A 16,644-nucleotide genomic window follows, 5' to 3' on the forward strand; every position below is an offset into this window, starting at 1 on the left:
TCTTATTTAACATAGTACTGGAAATCCTAGCCAGAGCAATTAGATAAGAGAAAGAAATAAAGGACACCTAAATTGGAAAGGAGGAGGTTAAATTATCCCTGTTTGCAGAAGACATGATCTTATATACAGAAAATCCTAAAGACTCTACCAAAATACACTTAGAACTGACAATTGATTTTAGTAAAGCTGTAGAATATAAAATCAACATGCAAGGATCAGTAATATTTCTGTTAAAGAACTACAAACTGCCAAAAAAGAATGCAAAAAGTCAATACCATTTACAATAGCTACAAAAAAAGATACTTAGGAATAAATTTAATCAAGGATGTGAAAGAGAAACTATGAAACACTATTGAAAGAAATGGAAGAGGATACAAACAAATGTAAAGAAATCCCATGCTCCAGGCTTCAGCCTTACTACCAGAAATAATCTACAGATTCAGTGCAATCTCTATCAAAATGACAATGACATTCCTCACAGAAATTGAAAAGAAAAACTTAAAATTAGTATAGAACCACAAAAGACCTCACATAACCAAAGCAATCTTAAACAAACAATAACAACAACAAACAAAGCTAGAAGTATCACATTATCATATCTCAAAATATATTACAAAGCTATAGTAACCAAATCAGCATCATACTGCCATAAAAACAGACACGTAAGCAAATGGAACAGAATAGAGAAAGGGAAATTAATATATCTATCTACAGTCAACTAATTTTTGACAAAAGTGCCAAGAAAAATAATTGGTTTCTTTTCAATCTTTTCAATAAATTGTGCTAGGAAAAACTGAATGTCCATATGCAGAAGAATAAAATTAATCCTTCACTTTTTGTCCTATAAAAAATCAACCCAATATAGAACACCTTATTGTAAGACCCAAAACTATAAAACTACTGGAAGAAAACATAAGGGAAATGCTTCAGGACATTGGTCAGGGAAAAGATTTTCTGAATAGGCTCTCAAAAGCACTGAGAACAGAAGTAAAAATAAACAAATGGTTTATATCCAATTGAAAAGCTTCTATACAGCAAATAAAACAATCAACAGGTGACCTGCAGAATGGGGAAAAATATTTTCAAACTATGCATCTGACAGGAGACTAATATCCAGAATTTAGAAGGAACTCAAACAACTAACAACAACAAAATAAATAATCTGATTGAAAAATAAACAAAAGATCTCAAGAGATATTTTGCAAAGAACACATACAAAAGGCCAAAAAACATACTAAAAAATGTTCAATATCCAACAGGCAAAAATAAACAATGCTGGCAAGGATGTGGAAAAAAAGGAACTCATACATCATTGGTGGGAATGTAAACTAGTATAGTCACTATGTAGAACTATATGAAGGTTCTTTTGAAAATTATAAACACAACTATCATATGATCCAGCAATTCCAGTACTGGCATTTATCCAAAGGAAAGAAAATAAGTATATAAAAGAGACATCTGCACCCTTCTGTTTATTGCAGCATTATTCACAGTAGCCACATGGATAAATAAAATAATGTATTTTTTTCTTTTTAAAGAAAATAATGTAGGTACACAATGGAGTACTACTTAACCATGAAAAAGAACAAAATCTTGTCATTTGTGGCCACATGGATGGAACTGGAGGATATTATGTTAAGCGAAATAAGCCAGAAAGAGAAAGCAAAACATCACATGTTTTCACTTATATGTGGAAGCTAAAAAAAAAAAAAAAACAAAACCTGATCTCATAGAAGTAAAAAGTAGAACAGAGGACACTAGAGGTTGGGAAGGGTAGGGGAAAGACAATACAATAAAGGTCATATATGACAAACCTACAGCCAACATCATACTGAATGGGAAAAAGCATACTGAATGGGATATTTGTTAAAATATATAACATTACAACTACATAGGAGGAATAAGTTCTAGTGCTCTATGACATTGTAGGATTACTATAGTTAACAATTATATATTATTATACGTAATTTCAGGTATCTAGAAGAAGAATATTGAATGTTCCGAACACAAATAAATGACAAATGTTTGAGACGATGGATACACTAATTACCCTGATCTGATCACTATACATTATCATTATCAAAATATCACTATGTGCCCCATAAATATGTACAATCCTTATATGTCTGCTTAAAACAGAAATGTCAGAAATGAGCGAAAAGGAGACAAAGAATATACAGAACAAATAAAAACAACTAGGAAGTACAGGTTTTAACTGTGTCAATAATTGCATTAAATGCAAATGGATTTAACACACTAATTAAAAGACAGATAGTTACTTTAGATAAAAATAGCAAGACCCAACTATATACTGTCTACAAGAAAGTCACTTTAAATACAAAGATGTAGATAGGTTCAAAGTAAAAGGATGGAAAAAGTTATCCCATACAACATTAATTAAATGGAACCTCCTTTGCTCTATTACCATACAAAAAATTCTTAACAAACAATATTTTTAGGAACAAAAAGGTGGAGTTTTCAATATACAAAGAAGATACATAATCTAAATGTGTATGCACCCAATGACAGAACTTTAAAATACATAAAGCTAAAACTGATAGAACTGAAAAAAGAAACAGTAAATATACCTAGACATTGCAAATTCTGCTCTCTATCATTGAAAGAATAAGGGCACAGGAAAAGAAGCCCTGGGCCATGCCAACAACTAATTGACCTAACTGACATTTACAGAGCATTCTACCCAAAAATAGCAGAATACATATTCTTTTCAAGTGCACATAGGCATATCTACACCTTAAAAATACTCAATATATTGAGAATAATGAAAATAATACAAAGTATGTCTTCAGACCAAACAAAATGAAAGTTGAAATAAATAACAGAATGCTATCTGAAAAATCCCCAAATATTTATACATTAATCACCACATTTCTAAATAACCCAAGTGTAGAAGGGGAAGTCACAAAAAATTAGAAAATATTTTAAATTGAATGAAAATGAAAACACATCAACACTTGTGGGATGCAGTTAAAGAAATGCCTAAAGGTCAATTTACAGCACAAAATGCCTACATTAAACAAGAAAAAAAATGTCTGAAATCAATAATAACAGCACCCAGCTTAAGAAACTAGAAACAGAGGAAAAATTTAAGTACAAAGCATAAGGAAGGAAATAATAATAATTGAAATGGAAATTAAAATGGGAAAAAATAGAGAAATTTGTTAAAGCTGCTTTTTTGAGAAGGCTACAAAAAGTGATAAACCCCTACCAGATTAATTAAAAATGAAACAAAATAAGACAAAAGGGAAAAACTTAAAATTAACAATATCAGGAATTCAAGACAGGATATCACTATAGAATCTACAGATATCAGCTGCTTAATAAAATGGAAAAAATCCTTGAAAGACAATTGGTAAAAACTCAATCAGAAAAAATGCATAATTGAACTTCTGCTATCTATTTAAATAATTGAATTTAGAGTTAAATTTTTTCTAACAAAGAAGGCCTAGATGACATTATGGGTGAATTCTACAGACATTTAAAGAAAACATATCAATTCTACAAAAACTTTTTCACAATATAGAGAAGAATTTACTTCTCACTTATTTTTATAGTTAGCATTACTTTGGTACCAAAACCAAATAAAAATACTTAAGAGAAGAAAATTACAAATCAATGTCACTTATGAACATACTTACAAAATATCCCAAGACAGTACCAAATTAAATAAAATGGTGTTTAAGCACCAGGTTTGCTCAAAATTTAAATAATCAATATCATTCACCATAACAACTTATTAAAAGTGAAAAACCATATGATCATCTCAATAAACAATAATTCTTGGACAAGATTCAATATCTATTTACGATAAAATTTCTGAGCAAACTAGGAATTAAAGGGAACTTCCTCAACCTGATAAAGAACATCTATGTAAAACCTACAGATAACATCATACTTAATGGTGCAATATCATATTAGATGCATTAGACAATGCAATAATGCAAGAAAAAGAAATAAAATACATAGAGACTGAGAAAAGAATAAGGAAATCTGTATTTCAGATGACATGATTATCTAAGGAATTGAAACTCTCATATATTTCTGGTGATAATGCAACTACTTTGGAAAAAAATTTGGCTATTTCTTATGTAGTTTTGTATAAACACATATATCATATGACCAAGCAATCCTTCTCTTAGAGAAAAGAAAAATATGTTCATGCAAAATTCTGTATTCAAATATTTATAATGGTTTTATTCATAATCACCAAAAAAATTATCATCTGGAAACAAATAAACGTCTTTCAATAGATTACTAAATAAACAAACTGTTTAGTCTATACCATTGAATCTATATGTAATGGAATACTATTGAGCAATAAAAATGAAAGGAGCTACTCATACATACAAGAATGTCGATGTGTGAATGTCGATGGATCTCAAATGTATAATGCTAAGTGAAAGAGTCAAACTCAAAAAGTTACATGATTACATTTATATGGCAGTAAACAGATCAGTGGTTATGTAGAAGTAGGGCAGCAAGGAGGAGTTGATTGAAAATGGACATGATAGGACTGTGTGGTAGAAACCTGTTCTGTATTGACTTTCATGGTGGTTTCATGATTGCAAGTGTTTGTGGAAACCTAGGGCCCTTTACACTAAAAAAATTAAATTTTACTTTACATAAGTAATGCCTATTTTAAAAAATCTAATTACATTAAAATGTGTCTATATACTACTCACTAAAAACCAAGATATAAAATTATATTATATGAAATCAAATTGGCTAACTATAACTCTGATAAAGACTCTGATGACTGGAAAATGTACACTAAAATATTAACATTATGATATCTATTTCACTTGTGCTTTTGGATTATATTAGAAAAAGTTTGGTAGGTTAGAGATTTTTATCTCTTTTATTCACTGCTTTAGACTCAATGCTACAATAGAGCCTGGCACATTGCAGGTACCTAAGAAGTATTTGTCAAAGATGAAAATACGTTGGGTTCAGTGGCTCCTGGTTGTAATCCCAGCACTTTGTGAGGCCAAGACAGGTGGATCACTTGAGGTCAGGAGTTCGAGACCAGCCTGGTCAACATGGTGAAACCCCTGTTTCTACTAAAAATACAAAAATTAGCTGTGCATGGTGGCAGGCACCTGTAATCCCAGCTAGTTGAGAGGCTGAGGCAGAAGAATCACTAGAAGCCAGGAGGTGGAGGTTGCAGTTAGCCAAGATTGCACCACTGCACTCCAGCCTGAGTGACAGAGTGAAACTCGATCTCAAAAACAAAAACAAAAAGAGAAGAGAAGAGAAGAGAAAAGAAAAGAAAACAACAAAGATCATCACATTTGATTTAAAAAGTCCAACTAATCCCAACAAAACTTGAGGGCACAAACAAACTGAGAATAAAAAAACTGAAGAATGTATGCTATGTGCATACCAACAGAGACATCTGGCAAACCTAGGTAATTAAAAAAAAAATTGAGGCAGAAAACATTACCAGAAATAAAGAAAGACATTTTAATTCACCAAGAAGATGTAATAATTCTAAATTTGTATGCCCTTGGTAATAAGCCTTAAAATATATAAAATAAAAATCCAAGTACAAGGAGAAACAAATACACAAATGTAGTGTAGAGTTATAGATTTCTTAGAATTTTCTATTTAAACAACCATGCCATATATGGAGAGATAGTTTAACTTCTTCCTTGCAGTCCTAGGCATTTTATTTATTTTTCTTGCTTTATTGTACTGGCTAGGACTTACTGCAATATGAAATAAAAATGATGAGAGTTAATATTTTTTGTTTATTCCTTATTTTAGTGAGACCAAGTTTAATATTGTAGATCTAAATATAAAAGCAAAATAATAAAGCTGTTGAAGGTTAATACATAGGAAAGTATCAAGGTCTTGAGGTAGGAAAAATCTAATTAAAACATTGATAGTACTAACTATAGTGAATAGAAAGATATATTTAACTACGTCAAAATAAAAAAAACCATCAACATCATAACCCATAATATGATGCACTGAGAATAACAGAACATTATTTCTGTAGTACTCTTGCCAAATATCCATAACCTTAACCTACTAGAATGCTAAATTGGGAGACATTTGACATGATAACTGACCAGTCCTCATAAAAAGTGTCAAGGTTAAGAAAGACAAGGAAAGTCTGAAGACCTATAACAGATTGGGAGACACTAAAGAGATGTGACAACTAAATGCAATGTGGGACCCTAGATTGGATCCTGAAACAGGAGGAAAAAAAAAGATTAAGGGAAAAACTTGTGAAATGTGTATAAAACCTGTGCTTTAGCTAATTACTTAGTGTGAATTTTCTGATTTTGATAATTTTACTAAATTTTACTCTGTTTATGTAAATTACTAACATTAGGAGCTGGGAGATGAAGCTTATGAGTAAATTCCCTCTACTATTTCTTCAATATGACTATCTGTACTATTCTGCAATATTACTTCTGCAGTACTACTTCTGCGATATTACTATCTGCACTATGTGTGTAATTTTGCTGTGTCTAAAATTAGTTCAAAATAAAAAGTATATAAGAGAACATCCGTATCAAAAACACCATTAAAGATGAAATTCTTAAGTGGGAGAAGATATTTGCAAAACTTACATTGTGAATAGGTTCATATATGTAATATATCAAGAACTTCTACAAAGTCAGCATAACTGTTGACGAGTGTATTCTTTTATGAATTAATATATAGCATACAGAATTCAGAGGATTCAGATTTCAACCATGTCATATTTATTTGAAAGAAGGAAACCTCTCAGCAACATTGTCACATTGGCACAAACAACATAAGCGTGTGGTAGAATTATTTTGATTTCTTTTAAAAAAGAAATTCATCTTGTTTTACCCTTCAAAGGAAAGTCAAGGCCAGATAGTCTAGAATACGGGAACAGAGGGTCATGAAGGAAATACAATTTGGATTAAATTTATAAACAGTGTTGGAAGAGTTAAAGATGAAGGACATGCAATGACAATAGTTTCAGAGGAGCTTCAAATTCTGGAGTTAAAAAATCCACAGGAGAACAAAGGAAAATTAAAATGGACATTTTGAAGTTTTCCTGAAGGGTCCCATCTTTTTCTGATGAACTTTTATTTTCTATTAAATAAGAAAATGATTTTACTTTTTCTCCTATCCTAGATAACTCTATCTTTCCACCATGGGTTGATATATTTACAGTAGGATATAATCTACCATAAAAGTGCTAAAGTATAAATAAGTTAATAACATAGTTTAATAATAAATAAGTTGAGATTTCCTTCAGACATCCAACATAAACTAGTATACCAACTATAGTTTGTTGATAGAATGAGTGTTGTTTTTCATCCCTAAACAAGAGAATTAGAAATGATTCTCACTTGTATTATAACCCTTTAAAATATTGATGCTCTTTAACATCTGGTTCATAACTGCTAAGAGTTACACATAGAGCAAAAATGATAGGTTAATTAATTCATAAATTATTACACCATGTAACTCTGGAAGAACTAATACAGCTTAACATATAGACATATGAGTGGCTGAGGGAAATGGGAAAGGAGAAGAACAGAAAAAGCAGGATGGAGGCAAAAACAACAAAAATGAACTACATTAATGCTAGGAGGTCCCATCCATTTGCATGAAGTGGTTCACAAATTTGGCTATATTTTCTAGTGCATTGAGTAAGACACAACCAAATTTACTGATCTCATGCATTTCTTACCAATAAGGTAGAAAAACTCACCTGATTCCCAAGAGAAACAAAATGAGATTAAAGAGTAATATTTCCTATGAGTCTCATAAAGAGGACATAGCATTACATAACAACCTTTTAGTAAATAAAACAGTAGATTACATAACTTTATTTCTAATAATGGAATAACAAAACTTTACAGGAAGCCAATATTGTAACTGTACTCATCTTGCTGCTATTGCTCTAGAGGAAATAATAATCTTTATATCTTCCAGGCAGTCTTTAATAAATGTGATTTCTCTTAGCTGACATTTTAATAACTAGTTTGTAGCAGTAGGTTTAAGAGGAAAACAAAGTGCAGCTATTCTGTTGAGTTAAACTGTAGAACCACTTGTGTTAACATTCAGGCAAGTTGGCAATAGAATTAATATACTTTCATGGAAGCTGAAGGCCATGACAAAAGTAAGTATTGAAAGAGAGGGCCAGCCTATGTCCTCTGCATGGAGAAGGGCCAAGGAGAGATTTTTGGGCTGGGTCAAAACATTCCTCAAGAAGTGATTTTGGGTTTGACAAAGCAGACAAATGGGGCCTGAAAACCACAGTTTCTACCTAAAAGAGCATGGCCATAGTTACTTGATTATGGAAAAATGTATAACTGTATTTATAGATTTTATAAATTACATTATTTTATAAATTATATATACTATATATTTATAACATATGTATTTTACCACATAGTTTACTTAGAAAATCTCAGTAATATATTCATACAGTGTTCCACTTCGAGTAAAACAGCAGGTCCTAGAATAATGTTGTTTCATTCAAGGTCATTTCTTTGTAATATTGAGAAAAAAATCAGTTCTCAGGTGGGGTCACTGTCTGCGTGGGGAGTTTGACAATCTTCCCACGTTTGTGTGGTCTCTCTCTGGTTCTGCTTGTTTCCTCCCACATCCCAAATATAGTCATGCTAGACAAATCAGTGTGCCTACATGGTCCTAGTCTGAGTGAGTGTGGGTGTGTGGAGTTTGCCTTGTGTTGAGACGGTGCTCTGTCCATGGCTGATTCCTGCTTTGCACCCTGAGCTGCTGGGATAGACTACCCTGAACTAGAGTAAGGAGGTAAATCATTATCTTAATTGTTTTTATTAATCTTTTTAAAATGTGTAAATAGCTTACATGTATTTCAAAATTCAATATTAGAAGTGTTTTAGTTTTTATTTAGAAGTTTGGTGATGTTTTTGTGACCAGAAATATGCTACAGGAACTTAACCCATTCATTAGCTTATGGTAAAATTGGTTTTGTTATAGGTCATTTTGGTTAAGGTCACAGTTTCCAAGAACCTATTGATAATATTAAGTGAGAGCTTACAGTCAACTTTCTGGTCTTTTCTCCAAGATAATTGGTTTTCAACATAAATACCTAGATAATTGATTTAATTTGCTACAGAATATTTAATATTGACCAGTTTATAGTTTAGGGTGGGTGGGGAGAGGTTCTAGTAATTCTTTAAAAGACCAGCCCCAATGTTTGAACATATCATCTGCAGACAACAGAATGTTTCAAATTCCTGAAAATGAATTAGTGATCATAGATTGTGTAATTGTCTCCTGGAAGTAGCTACAAGTTAACCAAAGGTCCACTTCTACTGGAATTATGAGAGTAAAATAACTTGGAATCTAATTCAAGATCAAATTTAACTATATCTCATGTTTCTTCAGAGATCTAAAAGTTATACAAAGTCAACAACACCCACAATTTTGCTTTGCTCAACTCTCTCTACAAGAAGATAAATTTAAATAGTGGTCCATAGTGAACTAACAATAGCTACCATTTCCTTAGGTAAAATGTTAACATGAAAAGGCCAGCCCTCCTGTTTATGAAGAAAGAAATTTATACTGATAGTCTAAATGGAATGTCTACCAATCTGAAAATTTGGGGAAGTAAAAGGTCCCTAAAAATGGGATAAACTATACTGTGCATCCATACAGCAGGACTGCACCAATAAAGTTGATGAGGGTCTTTGAATAGTTTTAATAAATCTAGTAGTAAATCTTCAGCAGCTGCCTTATTTATTTGAGATTTAAAAAATTATCTCTAGAACATGCTGAACTATTATTAAGACCTCTTCAGAGAACACTCTTGAATTTGTAGAAAGACAGTTGAACTTGCTTTGTAGAGCCTGGGATGTTCATCTGGATGTAAATATTCACCTAAATTACTCATTTTTTTCTTCTTTAATATCTTCCAAGATAAATTTATTTTACTGAGTTCAAGATAATAAATTTATGTAAGATTCAAATTTAATAAGATCAAAGAGGCATCTTCTGATTTTAATTTCATACATGGAATTTCACCAGCTTTTCCCCCCTTTTTGTCCTACTTTGGGACAAAGTATTTTAACTCACAAATACATTGCATATCTATGAATGGCTATATTTCTATAACATAAAGGGAGAATAGATTATGAAAATTTCCAGTTTCTTTCTTCTTCACATAAAGGAGATAGTCTTAGAGGTTTCACTCATTCTTTAAAGACAATAAAATAGAATAAAGGAATAAAATTATCCAATAACTAGTCCTATGAAAATGTTAAAATTTCTGTAACTCAAGTTAATCAGACTGGAGTAGGGAGCAGTCAAAAATAAACATGATCTGAGGAAAGCAAATTGTAAAACACATGGAGAAAATTGAAAGTTATAAAGGGAAGTAGAGAAAAAGCACTTATTAATAGTACTAGTAATAAAAGAAGTAAAGAAAAATGCATACCAGTTTTAGGTAGCTTGGGGAAAGAAAGATGAGGCTAAATAACATTGTCATTTATATCCTTACAATGATAACACTTTTTTTTTTCCTCTGGGAATAAGAACTTGACTATGAACTCCCAAAGGGTTTGTAAGCTGAAAACTATTATAATCAAGATAGAAAAAGGGAAAAATTTACTGACCATAAGAATTGTTCACCATTAGTCTTATTTTCTTGTAGACTTTATGAAAATTTCTTTCATAAAGACCCTTAGGCCAGGCAAGGGGGCCCACGTCTGTAATCCCAGGACTTTGGAAGCCTGAGGCAGGCAGATCACTTGAGGCCAGGAGTTTTGAGACCAGCCTGGCCAACATGGCAAAACCCTGTCTCTACTAAAAATACACAAAAATTAGCTGGATGTAGTGGTGCGCATCTGTAATCCCAGCTACTCAGGAAGCTGAGACATGAGAATCACTTGAACTCGGGAGGAGGAGGTTGCAGTGAGCCGAGATCGTGCCATTGCACTCCAGCCTGGGTGACACAGTGAGACTTGTCTCAAAAAAAAAAAAAGACCCTTAGTAAATACAATTCTCTTGTGTTAGACGTGATAGTGGAACACCATGTCCATGGGAAGGCAAGGGGCCAACAGGAGGGAACTAATCATATGTGAGTACCTATCCTGTTACAGTGTGTGCTCTCTGTTCTATATAAGCAATTTCGTTAAATTCTCAGAATAAACATGGAGTCCTGGAGAATTCAGTGTTGTAGAGGTCAGAAAATATCCCACACCTAGTGAGACAGAGACAGGAAGTCAGCCAGGATGGTGTGACTCCACACCATGCCTTTCCTCTATGCCATGCCTCCTTTGGGGGAAGAGATGGGAGTGTATCTGAATGTTCACGTCTCTTTCAGATGAAGCTAACAGTTCACCTGAAACAATGTGACATTTAATAAAAAAAAGACACTGTCTTCTATTTGAAAATAAATATGTTTCTTACTTTTTGACTAATGAGAACAGGAGCATCATTTATGGAAGAGGCCCAGTTGACAAAGTCAGTCACATCAATCATGGTTCCTCGGAGAAGCTTTTCTTTCAGTTCAAATGCATATTTTCTGGTTCCACCTCTTATGAATGAAATAACATCATCTATGAGGGCATTACTGGTGATGTTTACTGAGGAGAGAAGAAAGATTTAAAGAGAAGCAGTTGTAGTTCTATGGCTAGTTATCAAAAGGACATGTGATAAATATTTATTGAGTCCTTTTAGTAAAATACAACCTAATGTATTTATTAAATTTTAATTGTAAATATTGCTTATGCATTTTTTCACCTCAAATCTACAATGGAAATTTACATTAGTAGCCAATTGTAGATTTCTGTCATCTCCTTTAAAAAAATAAAAATGTTACCCATGGTCTAGATACACTGATACTTCACAGCTCCTCACATACAAACATGTACACATGGGAACTAAATATGACTTTGGCTGTAATATATATTTTCTGTTGCAAACTTACCTTCATAATTATATTTGTGTACATTTGCTTTGATATATTTTAATATTACAAAAAGAAGAGTTCAAAAAAGAATAATATGAAAAGTAACATTTCTTTCCACTCCCAATCTACCCATCTTTTCCTCAGTGTCTCTCTGTAGACTAAGCTTCTTTTAACAAACCTTTGTAAGTCTTTTACAGCTGTGAATTTTTAAAACTGGAAAGGAATTTCAAGACAAATTTTGTCATCCTCTCTTCATTTTTATAGAAGAGAAATTGGAAACAGAGAGGTGGAGTGACTAGCCAGAGATTACACAGTTAGCTTAAGGACCAAATATAGAAATTACACCATATAATGGGAAATTCAGTTTTTTTCCACCACTTCCTCATTGGTTTTTCAATCATGGACACATATTATTGGTTGATATGCTTTTAAATATATCAAGTTTTTTCCCACTTTTGCCTCCCCACTACCAGTTGACTCTTTCTTTAAAGGTGAGTTTCAAGCATTTGTATTTTTTAAACATTCTCAGGTATTTCGGATTAGAGGAAAAGTTGAGAACTCTAGCACCAATTCATGCTTGTAAATCTGCTAAAGATTAACAGTAGGAAGTAATATTTATACCAAATATATTTGTATTTTTGAAAAGGTTAGGCACCGATTTAAAGTTAAGGATTAATTAGGGATTTCTATTTAGGTGGAAGGTGGAGTTGGGGAAATGGTTTTGGCCTTGTCCTTTGTTAATGGATGCATGAACATTGTCGCTTGCTTATTTGGAAGCTTTGTTAAAATTAGGGTGAAGAAAGGAAACTTTTTATGAAAATGTTTTCTTACTATTGCCATGATAAATATACAAGTCTAAAATGACTACCGTGTGAATCACACCCCCTTGAGTTGTGTACTGTACAACCAGCACAATAGCGATACTGGTGAATACATGTCCCTGGGCTATCTGTGTTTATAGTGGTTTGAAAACCACTGTACATAAAAGATAGTTTTTAAGCACAAAGAGGATAGACAATTAAGAGGGCTCATTGCAAGAGGGCAGTGCTCATTGACATCTACCCCCAGGCTTTACAAAGTCTAACAAGTGAAGCCACACTTACCAGCTCTCCCCTCTCCCCTCTTTACACAATCATCTTTATCAACTTTAGCTCCAGCAGAGATTTTAGAGAAATCCAGAGATACATCCAGATGATACCCGAGGCATCTCTTTACATCTTTTAGTTCAACACCTGTTTAATGAATTTATTTGAAAATTATTAGACAATGTCTATCAACATCACAAATAAATTCCAATTTTGCTATTTTCAAGAAACATCCTTACTTAGGTTCCTATATACCATTACTAAATTCAAATGTGCCATCATGTCTGTCCTGCTTTGTCCTCATATTAGATTATAGTGACCTCCCTTTGACTTTGCTTGTCAACTTAATGGCAAAGGACACATTAAGTCTACCACATGGTTTAAAGGGATGTAGGTCAGACTGTGGTGGTTATAGTAAAGTCTTTTATTTGTAATGTCATAGAAGAGGGACAACAATGTCTATCACATATTGAATGCTTATCACGTGTCTGGCATCCTTCTAAGCATTTTGTGTGCTTTAACTAATTTAATCCTCACACTGGCCTTATGAAGTAAGTACTATATTGTCCTCATTGTACAGATGAAAATGTGGAATTGCAGAGCAGTTGGATAACCTTCTAATGGCTCATTACTCAGCTAGTAAGTTTGGATTTGAACCCAGAGCTGTCTAGCTACTAAGTACTTCTCTGTATCAACTTCATAATTTGGTCATGAGATATATCAACATCTCCTGATCCTCTTTGGAAGACTCAGTTCATCCTTAATGTAGCTGGTTCATTGCTTTGGACAGATAGCTGATGTATGTAGCCACTTTGCTTTCGTCCTATGAATGCTACTTGGTAGATATCAGTCTTGGAAGCTGACTCATTATGGTGTGTAGGTGCCCAAACAGTTACTAGAAAGAAAAATCCTAATATTTTCAAAGTCTATCAGTTATTATCTGTTTTTGCAATTCAGAAAAATAATTATTCCTGTATTTTAAGGGTAAACAGCCCAGATGACAGTTCATTGACCATGTCAGTTTTTGCCCTTATTTATCATTTCTTATTTCATACATGCAAACACACACACACAGGCACACACACACACGAATCTGTGATTATTTGTTCTGGGAGCCAAAATGCTTTGTGAAAAAGGAAAGAAAAAAATGAAATGAGGTTAATCACGGGGTTCTACAAGGAGTGTCGGGGTAGACCTCTGGGGGCATTTAGGCGTTTATTCATCTATCAAATACTTCTCATGCACCCACAATTAGTAAGAACGTAGAAACTATCAGGTGGCATTTCCCATGGGAAGGGAAGAGAGAGGATAAAAATGGAAAACAATACCAGAAATCCATAATTCTAGATTTCTAACCTTATCCTTAAGAAGTGTGAGGACTCTGCTTCTGAAGATGAGGGTGAAAGATACCTGGGTGACCCTAAAGTGTTCAGATTCTCTGCCTTAGCAGTGGACACTTTCATGTTCAGACATCCTAAATTGAGGCAGAGGACATGACTTGGTCCTTAGATATTGGCACTGGAGAAGTGAGAAAGAGGACTTCCTCTTCAAAGTCACTAGAATTGACCTGATGATCCTTGTCTATTAAGACCAGAAGGTAAGTAGCTTCTGAATTATTCAGGATTAAAGATCTCAGCCTATGGAGCTTTTTCACCAAAGCAACTCCTAGTCTGAAGATTTCTTTGTGTTTTGATCACCACTCATAAACTTTTCTCTTCTCATTTTCAAGTTACTCAAGACCTGTGCCCTCTTGTACCCCTCCCTTATGTGATATCTCCATCAATATAGCTTCCAGGTGGAGCTCACAGTGACTTCACTATGTTGTGGATATAGCCCTGTGAAAGTGTAAGGTAAGTAATGTTATATTCCACTCGCCCCGGGAGAGCTTCTCTCTACCCAAAACAAGACTGAGGCATCAAGACCAGCTGGTTCTGGCTATGTCATGTTTTGTTTTCCCTAAAGTATTTACTGACCTTGGGGAGAGTGTCAGGCTTTTATGTTACAGTTACATTCCACACTTCACTTAACACCTGACACCTTGACACTCTGACCCCATAAAAGCCATTAAAGTGGTTTTTAGCAATGCTTTCCTCCCTAAGAGACACACCTATAGTTATAAGGGCAGAGAGGAGGCATCCTGGCATCCATCACCTCCTTAAGGAATATTATAACTAGCCATAATTACTTACAACATGAATGATTATAACTTACTTATATAGTCACTTTGCATTTACATTTTTCTTAAAAGACTTAGACGAACCCTTTAGGCCAGGCCAATAACTATGTATCAGTAGGCCTATCTTCTACCTATGACCGACACTGATAATTGACCATGGTCCTTTTCCCCGTGATTTCCCCAGGACCAGAAATCTACTTAACATGAGCCCAATTCAACCACCACGACATAATGAGAAGTGTCATCACATGAGGTAAAACCAATTTTCCACCCTTGCTTTCAGATGTTAGATTTATATGATAACACTGATTTTTCTTTTCCCGCCAAAAGAAAATTTAGAAAAATATTTTCCCTCCAATATTGAAGTATATTCTGGAAGATAATTGTGATATGGAAATTGGACTAGTCTGCTGATTAAGAAGTAGGTTATACAAATTATGTCTGTACTTTCTTTCATCTTTTGTTTAGTATTTCACTAAAAGTGCCACCTTCTAATAGATGTGAAATTGCAATACAATTGATCCATCTCTCAGTGCTGCTGCTGAGTAGAATATGACCAAGTCAGCTTATTTGAGATGGAAGTCAATTTGCTATTTAACAGGATTTTAGGTGCCAAAGGGCAGGAAGAGAGTCCTCTCAAAGGAGCCGGTTACAGGGCTTTGTATTCTTAAGATTTTAACCATTCAAAGAGGTTGGTGAACAAAATAATGTTTGGTCAAAACAGTATTTGAAGTCAGAGCTCTATTTCTAGGCATACCTTTCCGGTTCATGGAAGCTTTATCCAAAACATATATTAGTTCATAGAGTCCGCCCAGAGACCCAGAGCTACTGTAGTGGGTTCCATAGGTTTCCAAAAAGGCAAAATACTCTCCCTTTTCATAGGTAGTTGGCAAAGCTTTTATATCATCCACGAAAGTTGTTGTGAGCACAACATCACGATTTCTCATCGTAAATCTTCCCAGATGAATTTCTCCTTTCACATGCAGGAACATTTTTTCCTGTGTTGTAGAGTAGATGAAGAAGAGAAACATGTATTTTATCCATCACTGCAAATGAAAATGTATGAAATTTAGAACTTCCGTAGACACTAAATGTTTTAGCAGTGACCACGAGATACCACTCTAATCCACCAGAATGGCTAAATGTAAAATACTATCAACATCAACTATTGATGAGAATGTGCAGTGACTAAAACTCTCCTACATTACTGGTAAAATCAGATAGCCACTTTGAAGAACTGTTTGGCAGTTTCCCATAGTGTTAAACACGCATTTGCTTATGATCAGCCAGCAATTCCACTCCTACATACTTACCTAATAAAAATTTTGTTCACAAAAGTATCTGTATAAGAATTTCATGGCAGCATTTGTCAGAATAGCTTAAAATTGAAAACATTTCAAATGTCCACCAAGAGAGGAATCAATAAACAACTGTGGCATATTAACACAATGGAATATTAATCATCAATA

At 33.6% G+C, this 16,644-nt stretch overlaps 1 protein-coding gene across 1 annotated transcript in view; it reads right to left on the reverse strand.

Annotated features, from left to right (window-relative positions):
* The window catches only part of C9 (complement C9), an 87,516-nt gene that overhangs the window by 16,444 nt on the left and 54,428 nt on the right, over positions 1-16,644 (reverse strand). The window contains exons 7-9 of the mRNA XM_023216468.3: positions 15,933-16,173; positions 13,018-13,146; positions 11,413-11,588 (exon numbers count right to left, since the gene is read on the reverse strand). Of these exons, the coding sequence (XP_023072236.2) occupies positions 11,413-11,588; positions 13,018-13,146; positions 15,933-16,173 (546 nt within the window). The remainder of the gene's footprint in view (positions 1-11,412; positions 11,589-13,017; positions 13,147-15,932; positions 16,174-16,644) is intronic.

The sequence above is a fragment of the Piliocolobus tephrosceles genome, chromosome 4 (genome assembly GCF_002776525.5).
Source record: "Piliocolobus tephrosceles isolate RC106 chromosome 4, ASM277652v3, whole genome shotgun sequence".
Lineage (NCBI taxonomy): Eukaryota > Metazoa > Chordata > Mammalia > Primates > Cercopithecidae > Piliocolobus > Piliocolobus tephrosceles.